Source organism: Dromiciops gliroides, chromosome 2 (assembly GCF_019393635.1).
Source record: "Dromiciops gliroides isolate mDroGli1 chromosome 2, mDroGli1.pri, whole genome shotgun sequence".
Lineage (NCBI taxonomy): Eukaryota > Metazoa > Chordata > Mammalia > Microbiotheria > Microbiotheriidae > Dromiciops > Dromiciops gliroides.
This window is the reverse complement of record NC_057862.1, coordinates 464,131,617-464,146,278: the sequence shown is the minus strand read 5'-3', so window position 1 is coordinate 464,146,278 and position 14,662 is coordinate 464,131,617. Positions and strand designations below refer to the sequence as shown.

Genomic DNA, 14,662 nt, shown 5'->3' with positions numbered 1-14,662 from the left:
ACCATTAGACTGGAAGAGATAGAAGTTTAGAGAGAAGGGATGGCTAAAGTTATGGTCTGCTGGAGAAGATAAGAGAGGCTGAAATCGAGGGCACATGGAGAGAGAGAGAGACAGAGAGAGACAGAGAGAGGGAGGGAGGGTCACCTCATTGTCAGAGAAAGGGGGAACTGAAGATAGTTGGGGGTTTTGAGATAAAAAGAAGCACTTCATGTTGAATAGCTTCATTTTTCTATGTAAAGCAGGAGGTGAAGAGAGGGAGGAAGGTGGAGATGCTGGTGGTTTGAAGAGAGAGGAGGTTTGGACAAGGCTTAGTCAAAAACGACACAGACTCAATGAGGGAGGAGCATCAGGATTGCTTTGCTGCAATGAGGGCCCAGTTGAAGTTGGATTGCATGCATTTATAATGTGTAGGCACAGTGTTGCAACTTCCACCCCACTTAGCAGCATGGGAGTTGGAGTGGAACAGCTTCCTAATTGGTCTTCTTAGCAGCCAAACTGACATTCCCAAGACACAGGACAAACAATGTCATACCCCTGCTCAAAAGTCTTTGTGGTTCTATTGTCTTCGTTCAAAGCCTTCCTTCCACGTTGTGGTCCCAGCCCACCTTTCCAAACTCATTTCACATTATTCCCCTTCATGAACTCTACATTCCAGCCACACTGGCTTATTTGCTGTTCCTTGAACTCTGAATTCAATTTTCTCCAGCCACAACTTTGCACGGGTTCACCTCCGATTTTTAGAATCCATCACTTCCTCCCAATCACCCCAGGGGTTCCAGCACTCTCCTTCAAAAGACCTTTTATTTACTCCTCTGAAGAATGCTGCATTCCCTGGAAGAATAAAAACTCCTAGAAGGAAGAGACTCTTTTCTTCTGATCTCCAGTGTCTTATGCACAGAAAGTGCATACCAAATATTTACCGAATCGAATAACCTATTTTATAACCTAGGAAGTGTTCCTTGAGCTCTATTGTACACCACCACAGTCCACACCATTATTTCTTATGTTTCCCTTCAAAGAGATTCGTGGTTTAGACAAACCATAGAAACGAGGAAGAAATGACCTCTTGGATCTATGGAAAGGGACCAAACAAGGGATCGAGAGGACCACAGAAGGCAAAATGTACAATTTCTATTACATTAAATTTGAGTTTTTGCACAAACAAAACCCATGTAGTTACAATTAGAAGGAGAATAGTTGAGGGGAGGGGGAAGAGCCAGAATCTTTGCAGGAAGTTTCATAAACATAAATCATAAAGATTTCATATCCAAGATGTATGAGGAATTGATTCAAATTTATAAGAACAAGAGGTCATTCCCTAATGGATAAAATGGTCAAAGGATATAAAAAGGCAGTTTTCAAAGGACTAAATCCAAGCTGTCGACTTCTGGAGGAGGAAAATTGGGTAGGGTCCCTTGAAAGCTAGCCATACTGTCCTGGACAGAGGCTTGGACTTGAGGTTCCGGAGGCAGCTCTCTGCATACTAGCCGTGAGACCCTGACAAAGCCATTTCCCTTCTGTAAGCCTGTTTCCTGTTATCTGCAAAATGGGGATAAAAATACTTGCACTACTTACCTCCTAGGGCTGTTGCAAGGAAAGTGCTTTGTAAATTGTAACAAGCTATAGAAGTGAGCTATTATTCTGCTACGGAGGGTACAGAGTGTGTTCTGGGCCTGCCTGATGCTTCACCCACGGGATGAGGGAGCCTTGGCCAGGTTTTCTAGCCCCTGGCCAAGGATCTTCATTATGGGGAAAGTGCCCTGCATTTTGCATCACTGGACCTAAGGGGGTCCCTGACCGTCGGGTTTCCCCATCACAGACATTGGGCAGGAGGTGTTGGACAAAGTGAGCATCTTCCTGAAGCCAGGGCTCCTCTCAGCCCCGGCCAAATCAGAAATAGAAGCCGCCTGCCTCCCTCCTGTCATCTCTTCTTCCCCCGCAGCTTCTTAACCAGCAGCGATCGATGCGGCCCCGGCGCGGGCTGCCCTTCCCCTCCCACTCCCCCTTCCCCTCCTTGCTGCCCGGTCGGGGGGAGGGGGGGGGGATTTACGCAGCGGCCCGAGAGTCCATTAAGAAGGCGAGCTTGGCTTCCCCGCTTGGGGAGGCGGGGCTCAAGCTCAGCTCAACCCAGGGAAAAGGCTGAAGCAGCCCCAGCCAGAGCGCACAAGGAGGCGCCGGGCATCCCATCTCCCCTTTGCAAAGTCGGGGTGCCCTCACCCCGCGGAAAGCACACAGTAAGCAGGACGGCCAGGGTGCGGTGTAAGCGGCTTGGAACCGGCCAAAGGAGAGGGCACTGCACGCTGCTTTGGGGAAGTTCCCAATGTCAAGGGCGAGGCAGTGAGGCGCGTGCTCCGGTTTGGACAGCGGTAAGGGGCGCGGGCTGCGGCCACTGGGACAGCGCTCAAGAAGGCAGCCTGCACCAGGCTAAGTGTTCTCATCCCCTTGGGTCCAGGGGTGCAGGGGAGATCCGGGCCAAGGTCTTGGGGCCACACATCTCTTATGCGGCTAGAGAGAATCCCCGACGGCACAGGTGGAGCGACTGGAAGGGGGAGGTGGCCAGAGCTGCAGTGGGAAGTTTGAATCGCTAGGGTTTCAGTTCCTTTCGGCTCTAAAACTCCCTCCCCTCCTCAAGTAGCCCCGACTTCTGGGGAAAACCTTTGGGATTTCTAGGGTGAGGGAAGAGCGATGGACGTCCTGGCCTCCTTCACCGCGGGCGCCCTGCTTTCCTCCATCTGGCAGCTTGCAATTGAGGGAAGAACAACTAGATTTAGAATCAACGGATAGCGGTTCGCATAGCGGCTCTGACACTAGTTATTTAACCTTAGGCAACCTCTCCGGGACTCAGTTTTCCCATCTGTAAAATTTTGAAAGAGTGGAACAGGACAGCCTTGGAGGTCCTGTTCAGTATTAGCTGCCACAATCCCACCTCAGGATGGAGGAAGCGGGGGTCACCTTGCCCGGCTGGGTGGAAGGCTCTGCGTGGGGGTTGGGGGTGGGGGTAGAGGTGGAGAAAGCCCCTCGGGTGAGCAGCGGTGGGAGCGCGGCTGCGTCTCGGAAGGCCTCCTTCCCCAGACGCAGGCTTTGCCTTTCTTTTCCCTCTGTCTGCAGGCGCACGCGGCGGCACAGTGGCAGGGGACACCATGGTCAGCGAATCTCCCGGAGGCCTCTGGAGGCCGGGGCTGCCCGGGGGGGCGCTCAACGTGAACGTGGGCGGCGTGCGGCGGCGGCTGAGCCCGCGGGCGCTGGCGCAGTTCCCCGACACGCGGCTGGGCCGCCTGCAGGCCGCGGCCTCGGAGGAGCAGGCCCGTCAGCTGTGCGACGACTACGACCCCAGCAAGCGCGAGTTCTACTTTGACCGGCACCCGGGCTTCTTCCTGTGCCTGCTGCATTTCTACCGCACGGGCAGGCTGCACGTGCTGGAGGAGCTGTGCGTTTTCGCCTTCGGCCAGGAGGCCGAGTACTGGGGGTTGGGCGACTGCTTCCTGGCCGCCTGCTGCAGCGGCCGCTACCACGAGCGGCGCCTCGAGCGCCACCGGCGCAGCTGGGACGAGGAAAGCGACGTGAGCAGCGTGGACACGTCCCCCGACGAGATCTCCGACTTCAACCAGGACTTGCAGCGCTACCGCGCAGTGCGCTGCGGTCAGCTGCGAAAGCGCCTCTGGCTGACCATGGAGAACCCGGGCTACTCCCTGCCCAGCAAGCTTTTCAGCTGCGTCTCCATCGGCGTCGTGCTCGTCTCAATCGCGGCCATGTGCATCCACAGCCTGCCCGAATACCGGGACCAAGATGAGGACGTGGCAGTGGCCCACCCGCTCTTGTTGCGACTCGAATACTTCTGCATCGCCTGGTTTAGCTTCGAGGTGGCCTCCCGCCTGCTGCTGGCTCCAAGCCTGCCCCGCTTCTTCCGGCATCCGCTCAACCTCATCGATATCGTGTCCGTGCTGCCCTTCTACCTCACGCTGCTTGTGAGTGTCATGCTGGGCCGCTCCTCCAAGCTGGGCAGCATGAGCAAAGTGGTGCAGGTCTTCAGGCTCATGCGCATCTTTCGGGTGCTCAAACTGGCCCGCCACTCCACCGGACTTCGCTCCCTAGGGGCTACACTCAAGGTAATATTCATCTTATTTTAGGAAGAGGCAGTCCGGTGTGCTGAATTGTCTTAGACTTGGAGTCAGGACGACTGGGGTTCAACCCTCCAGCCCTGACACTAGCTGTGTGCTCGGAGGCAAAGTATTATCAGACCTCTGGGCCTCTGACATCTCACTTTTGAAGTCCCATCTGTAAAGTTAAAATGAACGAATGGGGCATAAGTAACACAGATGATCATCGATTTGTCGACATAATAAGATTTAGCACTGGAAGGAATCTTAGGGATTTAATTCAACAAACAGTTGAATTTGTTCCTACTACATGTGATAAACAGGTACTGGATCTGTGCTTTCACTGAGCTTGTTGTTTGCTCTTCATTCTCGAAGAGGAAAATGGCATTGGGGCGATGCCATGATTTGCACCAAATTGGATTTAAGTAGGGGAGGGCTGTTCGAGGTCACCAGCCTCACTCTCTCTTCCAGAGCCATCTGGGTCCAGTGGCAAGATATACATCAGGACAACTAGAGATGGCCCTGGATGTTTGAGGCAACTGGGATTAAGTGACTTGCCCAGGGTCACCTGGCTAGTAAGTGTCTGAGGTGAGCTAGGGAACTCCCAGATGAGGAAACTCTCTCTACTAATGCAGGTCAGTAAGCTCCGAAATTGAATGTCTTAGGGAGTTGCTGGAAGCACTGAGACCTTATGGTTGACTTGCCTAGGGCCACACAATCAGAGGTAGGACTTGAACCCAGGGCTTCTAGGTTGGCTCTGTAGCCACTAGGTCAAGAGACACAAATTGCAAACACTCCCTGGCTTCAAGGAGCTTGCTTTATATGGGGCTATGTTGTTGTTTAGTTGTTTTCAGTGACTCTTTTGTGACTCCTTTAGGAGTTTTCTTCGCAGAGATACTAAAGTAGTTTGCCATTTCCTTCTCCATCTCTTTTACAGATAAAGAAACTGAAGCAAAGTACTGTTAAATGATTTGCCCAGGGTCACACAGCTAGTAAGCATCCAAGGACACATTTGAACTCGGGTATTCCTGCCTCCAGGCCCAACACTCTATCCACTTCCTCTCCTGGCTATCCTACAGTGGGGGTAGATGCAAGGGTAATTAATGAGAAGGTAATATGAGGAAGAAGAAAGCACTGATGATTTAAGGGAACCAGGAAAGGTGCCACAATAGACACAGGAAAGAGTGTTGCTTTACGGACCTGGTGAACTTGAGATGCCAGTGGCACATCCAAATGGAGATAGATGCCTGTCTGGAAGTTGGTGATATAGGCCTGGAGAGAGTAGTGAAAACAGCATTGGATATATAGATTTGAGGGTTATCTGCTTAATGACGAGGATAGAATCCATGGGATTGTTGAGATCACAGAGAAGGATGGAGAGAAAAAAGGGGGCCCAGGACAAAGGCTTGGGGACCCCCCCCCCCATAGTTAGGAGGTGGGAAATGCATGATGATCCTAATGAGAAGGAACAGTCAGAGAAGGAGAGAGTAGTCAGGAAGAGGAGATGGTGGGGGGTGGGGAGAAGCTGCCTATTAGTCTGAGAAAAGATGATCACATTTAAGAGGTCACTGGTAACCTCAAAGAGAGCAGTTTTGTTTGACTGGGGAGAGGGCTCAGAATCCAGATGGTGGGGAGATGGAGATAAAGTAGCTAAGGTAGTGAACAGAGGTACCTTTTTCTAAGATTTTGCCTCTATGGATAGAGAGCCAGCCTTGAAGGCCAGAAGACCATGGGTTCAAGTCCTGTGTCTGACATACTAGCTGTGTAACATCAAGCAAGTTGCTTTATCTCTCAGTGTTCTATGCAATTTGCCAAGACTGAATTGCAGAGAAGTCCCTTGCCTGCAAAAAAGGGGAGGGGGCAGCTAGGTGGTACAGTGGATAAAGCACCAGCCCTGGATTCAGGAGGACCTGAGTTCAAATACAGCCTCAGACACTTGACACTTACTAGCTGTGTGACCTTGGGCAAGTCACTTAACCCTCATTGTCCTGCCCCCCCCAAAAAAAGTAAAAGTAAAATAAATGTAAAATGAGTTTCCTCATCTGAGAGTTCCCTATGCCAGTGAAATCAGAAGTCTAGTCCCTGACTCTTGTTTTCTGTTGTTCAGTTTTTTGTTGTTTTTCAGTAGTTTCAGTCATGTCTGAGTCTTTGTGACCCCATTTGGGGTTTTCTTAGCAAAGATACTGGAGTGGTTTGCCATTACCTTCTCCAGATCATTTTATAGCTGAGGAAACTGAGGCAAAGTGAAGTTAAATGATTTGCCCAGGGTCACAAAGCTAGTAAGTGTCTAAGATCACATTTGAACTCAGATCTTCCTGACTCCAGACCCAACACTCTATCCACTGTGCCACCTAGCTGCCTTTTGGGGTTTTAAGGAGAGCGAAACATAATGATAGCTTGAGGAGATGGCAAGGTCAAGTGAAGATTTTTTTTAAAGAAAAATGTGAGGTTTACATCCAGGTAGCAGAGAAGGAAAGGAATAGGGAAGGGAAAGAAGCACTTATTAAGCATCTGCTCTATGACAGACCCTGTGAGACATTGAAAATGAGAAAGAAAAGGGACAAAAGAAAGAACAAACTTCTGGAGCAGATGGGACAGGATGGAATAAAAGGCCTAACTAGAGCTGTTTGCCTTGGCAAGAAGAAGGGTGACTTCTCTGTCAGAGACTGGAGGAAAGGAAGAAAGAATGGGAGGTGAAATGGAGGGCTTTTGAGGGGGTACTGTAGGGGAAGAGGGTATATATGATCTCATTTCCTTAGTAAAGGAGGAAGTACAGTCTTTTGTTCAGAGGAAGGGGGAGAGGTAGTGAGAAGAATTGCAAGGGGGAAAGTTTGGATCAAACATTATGGAGAGTGAGTCAGTGGGAGTGGGGAGAGGGAGGGGAAGGTCACCACTCAGCAGTGGAGTCCCAGTTGCTGCTAGGTAACATGTCTGTAAAAGTCCCAGGCAGCATGGTCTTGTGACTCCCTCCATTTGTGTTCAGCAGAAAAGGCTTCAGTAAGGCATGAGCAGTGTGAAAGAACAAGGCATTCAAGGGTAGAGGACGGTACAAAGTTGAACTTGTTAATGAAAGAGTTAAGACTGTGAAGCTGGAGCAGGAGAAATAGACTGGGAAAGTGGGTGAATGGATAATGTGGTGAGAAGGAAGAAAAGACTTAGGGGAAGTCAAAGGGTAAGATGGAAAGAGGAGCTTATGGTCAAAGAGAATTTCAGAGTTCAAGATCATGAGGTAGCCCATGGATGGATGAGTAATAGTGAGAGGTATGGTATGACCGTTTTTTATGTGTGGATGAGGCAGAGAGAAGGAGCTGGTCATAGAGATTGAGAAAATTGATGAAAGGGGTGGTCAGCATGGTCGAGAGGATATGATAGCAGATTTTGAAATCCCAAATGTAAGGACAAGGATTGGGGTGGAAAAGGACTCTCTGAGCCAATTACTGAGCTTCTTGAAAAAGGAAGGAGAGGTACTGGGACGAAGCTGGGTAATGGCAATGAGGATTTGGAACTCATGCTATAGACCATTGGACCTCAGATGAGGAGAGGTTGTTGTGTGAGGACAACAGATAGAAAATCTGGGAGGAGCAGTTAAGAGCAAGGAATAATAATAGGTAACATTTATATAGTGCCTGCTATGTGTCAGACACTCTGTTAAGCATTTATTTTTTTTTAATTTTACATTTTTTCTGTTAAGCATTTATAATTGTTATCTGACTTGATCCTAACAATAACCCTTTGGGGAATGGTATCAGTGCTGTTATCATCCCCATTTTCCAGATGAGGAAGGTGAGACAGGTAGCGGTTAAGTGGCTTGTCCAGAATCACAGAACTACTAAGTGTCTGAGGCCAGATTTGAGCTAAGGTCTTTCTGACTTGAGAATGCTTCATCCACTGCACTGCCTGGAATAAACCCACTCCTGTTTGCTCATTTCATTGGGAGCATGGGGAAGGCACATTCCATACTGGAGAGTGGTGAGGGAGGCAGTGTCTGTGGGGGAAGGTCAGGTTTCTATGATTCCAAGGTGGATAGTGGATGAGAGGAAGAGATTGAAGATGAAAGAAGTTTAACAACATATAGGGCATCTAAAGGGCAAAATGGAAGGCTAGAGGAGAGTAGGAAAACTCATGGCGGAGAGGGCCAAGATGGATGGGGATGAAAGAACAATGCTAATGTGGAAAGGGGATTTTTCCCTTCAGAAAAAGACAATTTTGATTCACAGGGATTAGGAGAGGAAGAGATAAAGGTTTGCTAAGCCCTGTGGAAGTGGCAGTTCACCCAGCTCGTAGCTACCCTCAGAGTCCTGTGATGATGGAGGTTGGACTGTTTTGTTTAACCCCAGCAAGAAGTGAAGTTGATTCAGGCTTCTGGGTCAGTAGAGCTGGGGATCTGGTCACCAAGGACCTGACAGAATTCCCATCTAGCCCAACCTCCCAGAGGGTGAGGAGGAGGAAACACCTCCAGAAATGGACCATGGCTTGCTCAGCCAGCGATTAGTAGTTTGGGGACCCTTGTCCATGATCTGCCTTGCCATTACAAAGACTGCAATGAGAGCCCACATTTCTCTAGATTTTGAGGATTACAGAGTGTTTCCTTCATAAGAGCCCTTAAAGAAGGTAGTGCAGGAATTATGAGCCACTTTTACAGATGAGGAAACTGAGGCCATAAAGCTAAAGTAACTTGTCCATGGGTACAGAGCTAATTAATTGTCTGAGCCGGGATGTGAACTCAGCTCTCCTGACTCCAAATAGTCGTCAGTATATCCTGAGGAAGTAGCAGACACTCCTCACTCCACCCCTTCCTCCCTCTCCGGGCTTTGATGAGAGGGAGAGGGAGAAGAAAGGAATAGGAATCTGAGGCTGGGCTGGTGGTCTGGGAAGGAAAGTACAAGGGAAATGGGGACAGGGCCTGTCAGTCAGTAAGCATTTTTAAAGCACCTGTTGTACATCAGGCACTGTGCTAAGCACGGGATACAAAAGAGAGGCAAAAGGTAGTCCCTGCCCTCCAGAAGCTCACAGTCTAATGGAAGAGACGCTGTAAAGTGCTGCCACCCCTTAGTGCGTGTTTGGAACAGCTTCCTCTGCGTAACTTAAGAGCTGCTGGAGGACAGCTACCTTGCTGTGTGACCTTGGACCTATCAATGAACTTCTCTGGGCTTCATAGGAACATAGACTTAGAGCCAAAAGACACTCCAAAGATCATCTAATCCAATCTCATTTTAGAGATGAGGTTGCTGAGGTCAAAAGAGGGGAAGAGACTAGTTTACACATAGAGTAAGTGGTAGAAATAGAAAAAGGAAATAAACAGGTAAAATTTATTAGGCACCTACTATGTGCCAAGCACTTTCCAGATATTATTTCATCTGATATGACGACTCTGGGAGTGCTATTATTCCCCCACACACACACACACACACTTTACAGTTGAGGAAACTAAGGCAGACAAACTTTGTCTTGTGACTTGTCCAGGGTCACACAGCTAGAAAGTGGAGGCCATATTTGAACTCAGATCTTCCTGACTCCAGGGCTCAGTGATCTATGTACTGCACCACCTAGCTGCCTTTGACACTTCCAAATCTGCACAGTTTCTACTATGCCATGATGACTCAGTTTCCTTCCCCCTAAAACAAAGGGGGACCTAAGATCTAGATCCTTTTCATCTCTGACATTCTATTCAATAAACATTTATTAAGGATTGGGCTGAGAGCTAGATGTTGAGGATATTAAAGAGAAAAATGAAAGTCCCCACCCTCAAGAAGCTTACATTCTATTTTAAGGACAGAACATGGTACAGAGACAAATAGGTACAAAGTAATTTGGGCAAAGATAGAGCACTGAGGAGAAATGTCTCTCGGAAGATCCCAGAAGGATTCTTGTAGGAGGTGGTCCCTTAAATTTGACCTTGAGGGGCAGCTAGGTGGTATAGTAGATAGAGCACTGACCATGGAGTCAGGAGGGTCTGAGTTCAAATCCAGCCTTAGACATTTATTTATTTATTAAAAAATTTTTTTGGTGAGGCAATTGGGATTAAGTGACTTGCCCAAGGTCACACAGCTAATAAGTGTTAAGTGTCTGAGGCTGGCTTTGAACTCAGGTCTTCCTGAATCCAGGGCCAGTGCTCTATCCACTGCGCCACCTAGCTGCCCCCTGAGCCTTAGACATTTAGAAGCTGTGTGATCCTGGGAAAGTTACTTAACCCCGATTGCCTCAAAAAAAAAAAAAAAAGAGGAATTGACCTTGAAGGAAGATAAGGATGCTGACAGGTAAAGAGAGTGTGTTCCAGACATAGGGGCCAGCCTATGCATGTATGGAAGGGGGAGATGACATGTTACGTTTCAGGGCTAGTAAGTGCATTGTGAAAGAAATAACAATACACTATTGACTTCAGAATGATTGTGAAGGAAACACTTTGTAAACCTGTGAACTATCATTAGATCACAGTGTTCTTTACAGTTTTATTCATTTGTTTCAGTTGTGTCTAAATTTTTTATAACCCTATTGAGGTTTTCTTGGCAGAGATCCTAGAGTGGTTTCCTTCTCTAGCTCATTTTACAGATGAAGAAACTGAGGTAAACAGGGTGAAGTGACTTGCCCCGGGTCACACAGCTGCTAAGTGTCTGAGGCCAGATTTGAACTCATGAAGATGACTCTTCCTTACTTTAGTTCCCACATTCTGTCCACCGCACCACTTAGCTGCCTGTTCTTTATGGTAGTTATATTTTAGTCATGCCTTTCTGACGGCACCTTGAGAAATTTCCAGGTCTCCTTCATTTCTCAGCAGGTGATGTTTTTAACCTTGACTCTCTCTTGGGCCTCACAGTCTTCAGTATACTAACTGGACATTCCATGTGGCTTCCTGCTGCCCTTTTGGGCCCAGGGTCTGGCATTATCATCTCTCTACCCCCTCTTCAGCGAAAAGGTCAGAGCTGGAAGGAAGCCTATGGGGAGACAGGCGAGGAGGGAGAAGGGATATAAGGACAAGGTTACTTCCCATCCTCTGCTCCCTCCCCACCTCCCCCAAAAGAGCCAAAAACAGAAGGAGGGCCAGAGGAGCCATGGACAAATAGGACATCTTTGGAAGCTTCATGTTGAATTTATTGCATACATTAAAAAAGCAAAGCAAGCTTTTCATAATAGAAATTCACAGTTCTGAGTGCAGCCTTCTCTTGTTCTATAATGTATATGGAAATGCTTGCTTAATTTAGGGTTTGCTAAGTTCAGAATAAAACCCAAATGAAATGAAAAGTAAAATAAAGGCATTAAAACTAGATAACTTCTAAGGCTCCATTTGGCTCTAAACCTTTAAACCAAAGCTGTTCCCCTGTTCTCTCCTTACTCCTATAGCACTTTATTTAAATCCTGCCCCATTTTGCCCTAATCATACTTACTTTTGTACAATTAGATTGTAAACTCCTCAAGGGCAGGAGTAACTGTGATTTTTAAAAATCTGCTTCCTAATCAACCATCACTTGTACATCGGTAGATACTTAACAAGTATTTGGTAAACTCAGTGTGTGTGTGTGTGTGTGTGTGTGTGTGTGTATAAGACCCTAAGGTTTCTCTAGTGCAGTCCTCTCAGCTTCCAAAAGAGGAACTGAAGGGGGCAGCTAGGTGGCGCAGTGGATAGAGCACCAGCCCCAGATTCAGGAGGACCTGAGTTCAAATCTGACCTCAGACACTTGACACTTACTGGCTGTGTGACCCTGGCCAAGTCACTTAACCCTCATTGCCCCACCAAAAAAAAATAAAATAACAACAAAAGAGGAACTGAGATTCCGAGATTAGGTGATTGGCTCAAAGCCACACAACTAGCTAGTGACAGATCCCTCTGCTGCCCTGGGCAGGAGAAATCTGTTGGGCCTTGTGAAAATGTAGCCCATCCCCTGCTAGCCAGAGCTCCCATGCCCTGTGCCTTTTTGGAGAAGTGTTTCTCAGGTCCTGGGCTCTCAACTCTGCAATATCTGCTTCCTGCAAGGCAGAGGGCCAGGATAGGCAGACGCTGATGGCTCCAAAGAGGAGAGAAGAGTATTGATCGAGGAGCCGGCCTTTAGACACAGGTGTCAGTTACTTCCTCCAAGGCAGAAGGTCTTATCTAGACTTCAGGGGGTCTAACTGCACCCCAGAAAGACTTCTGTCCTTATTTCCTCTTTGTGAAGGGAGGTGGAGACCAAGGAAGGACCTGAAGACACGAGGTTAGAATCAGAACGTCAGAGCCAGGAGGACCTTAGAACAGAATATTGAAGGAGCTAGAAGAGAATTTAGAGATTGATCAGTTAAAACCTTTTATTTTACAGAATGGATCATTGAGGCCCAGAGAGGGAAAGGAATGGGTACAAGGTTACCCAGCATACCAGTGATGAGTCTGGGGGCTCTGGAGAAGAGCAGGTTCTAGGGGAGAGAAGGTTCAAGGCCTCTGCTTTCTCTTCCAGCATAGCTACCGGGAGGTGGGCATCCTGCTGCTGTACCTGGCTGTGGGAGTGTCCGTATTTTCTGGTGTGGCCTATACGGCTGAAAAGGAAGAAGATGTGGGTTTTGACACGATCCCGGCCTGCTGGTGGTGGGGCACGGTGAGCATGACGACAGTGGGCTACGGGGACGTGGTGCCTGTGACTGTGGCGGGCAAGCTGGCTGCCTCTGGCTGCATCCTAGGTGGCATCCTAGTGGTGGCCCTGCCTATCACCATCATCTTCAACAAATTCTCCCACTTCTACCGACGCCAGAAGGCCCTGGAGGCGGCCGTGAGGAACAGTGACCAGCGTGAGCCCAGCCTTTCTGTGGACGCCTCCAGCACTGAGGATGGGGCATCTCAGGCTTCAAATGAGGCATCTCGGGAAGGGGACTTCCCAGAGCCTAGGTCCCGAGCCTCAGATGTGGCCCCTATGCCATAGATTATAGATCACAGGATTTGGAGTTGGAAGGGACCTTGGGGACCATCCAGTCTTCATTTACAGATGAGGAGACTCAGGTCCGGGGGGTTGGTGGGGGGGGAGTTTAAATGATTTGCCCTGGCAAACAGCAGAGCCAGGATTTGAATTCCAGGTTTTCTGATTAGCTTCATTCATTTTTCTTTCTGCTTTTCCCTATTGCTTTTTCAAGTCTGTTAAAATCAGGGCCCAAGACACACGGATGTGTCTTTTCTACCCCTCCTCCCCCCACTACCCACACCCACTTGGCTAAAAGTGGCCAAAAGCTGAGAGCATGGAGATATCCCTTCCCAAGTGATCCTGGAGGCCTAGAGTGGGAAGGGATCATATCCTTCATCACCTAAGGGGCATTTGTGGGCAAGGTATCAAGCCTAGAATCAGAGAAGGAAGAGCAGGGATCCTGCTTCAATGGGACCAAGGTTGGATGAACCCCCATTTCCTTTTTAGAAGTCCATAGAGAGGGGGCAGCTAGGTGGCACTGTGGATAGAGCACTGGCCCTGGAGTCAGGAGGACCTGAGTTCAAATCTAGCCTCAGACACTTAACACTTACTAGCTGTGTGACCCTGGGCAAGTCACTTAACCCCTATTGCCTCACATAAAAAAAAAAAAAAAGAAGTCCATAGAGGCCTCCAACTGCTTCCCAGAATAGCTTTCACAACAGTGTCCAGAAAGGACAGGCAAGTATAGAGGAGCCATTTTATGGGCTGAACACTAGAGTGGAAATACCCACAATAACAGGGTAGACTGTGGGAAAGTGGTCTTCGTTTCTGAGCCTAAAAGCATCAGGCTTCATGGGAATCATCCTGGGGCAGGATTGCTTTCCTTTGATCCCATGAGTATGCAGAGGATGGCAACTAGGATGGTGAATGGCCATTACATATTGAAGGAACTGGTGATATTTAACCTGGAGAAGAGACCTGGGCAGGGAGAGGATACCTGTGTTTGAAGGGCTGTCCTATGGAAAAGGAATAGACTTGTTCTGTTTGGCCCTAGAGAGCAGAACTAGGAGCGGTGGGTGGCAGTTGCAAAAGAGGCAGCCTTGTCTGTTTGAAGGAAGAACTTCCTAGCTGGCAGAGGTGGGATGGGCTGCTATTGTTGCCCCCTCTTTGGAGGGCTTCCAGAAGTAAAAGAGCTACTTGGTCCAGTGGCAGTGGGAATTTCTTCTTCAGTATGAGTTGGACTGTGGTCTTAGCTACAGCTGCTGGGGTCTCCCCAGCTCTGCGAGCCCTGGGCCCCACAGGGGCAGGATTCTAGGCTTTTCATTTTCAGGCTCAGTGTGGTTCTGTATAGGATTCCCTTCTCACTCCCTAGGTGTCCTCAATGACCTGAAGCATCCCCCCAGTTCTTGGGTTGAGCTGAGTCGGCCCTTCTAAAGGTAGGCCCTGTGTCTCCTCTGTCCTCCGCTTGGCTAAGCTTCACATTTGTGCACATCCTTCCCCACCCAGTCACACGCTTACTCAGACTTCCCTGAGCTCCTCCACAAGGCTTGGTTGCTCCCAGTGAGCTCTTGCACACTCTCTTCTGGGACAGCACTGCGGGTGCCTAACCAATCAGGCCCTGCCCAGTTTGAGAGCTCCAGATTATAGCAGCTGAAATGAGAAGCTTCACGGAGTGAGTGGAAAGGGCACTAGACTTGAAATGAGGGG

The 14,662-nt window shown here is 48.7% G+C and overlaps 2 protein-coding genes across 2 annotated transcripts in view; both read left to right on the top strand.

Annotated features, from left to right (window-relative positions):
* LOC122739135 (WAP four-disulfide core domain protein 5-like) overlaps nt 1–2,143 on the top strand; it is a 22,053-nt gene extending 19,910 nt beyond the window's left edge. Inside the window, exons 4-5 of the mRNA XM_043980980.1 lie at nt 1,820–1,845; nt 1,943–2,143. Of these exons, the coding sequence (XP_043836915.1) occupies nt 1,820–1,845; nt 1,943–2,143 (227 nt within the window). The remainder of the gene's footprint in view (nt 1–1,819; nt 1,846–1,942) is intronic.
* Nucleotides 1,946–14,662, top strand: KCNS1 (potassium voltage-gated channel modifier subfamily S member 1). Its single transcript, XM_043985463.1, has 3 exons — nt 1,946–2,366; nt 3,109–4,106; nt 12,521–14,662. The coding sequence occupies exons 2-3, from the start codon at nt 3,141–3,143 to the stop codon at nt 12,977–12,979; spliced, it is 1,425 nt and encodes a 474-aa protein (XP_043841398.1). The 5' UTR covers nt 1,946–2,366; nt 3,109–3,140; the 3' UTR covers nt 12,980–14,662.

Excerpts from the sequence above, each read along its gene's own strand:
- KCNS1 (XM_043985463.1), top strand. The coding sequence starts at position 3,141 with ATGGTCAGCGAATCTCCCGGAGGCCTCTGGAGGCCGGGGCTGCCCGGG. Across the intron at positions 4,107-12,520 it reads CCCTAGGGGCTACACTCAAG|CATAGCTACCGGGAGGTGGG; the intron begins GTAATATTCATC and ends TTTCTCTTCCAG.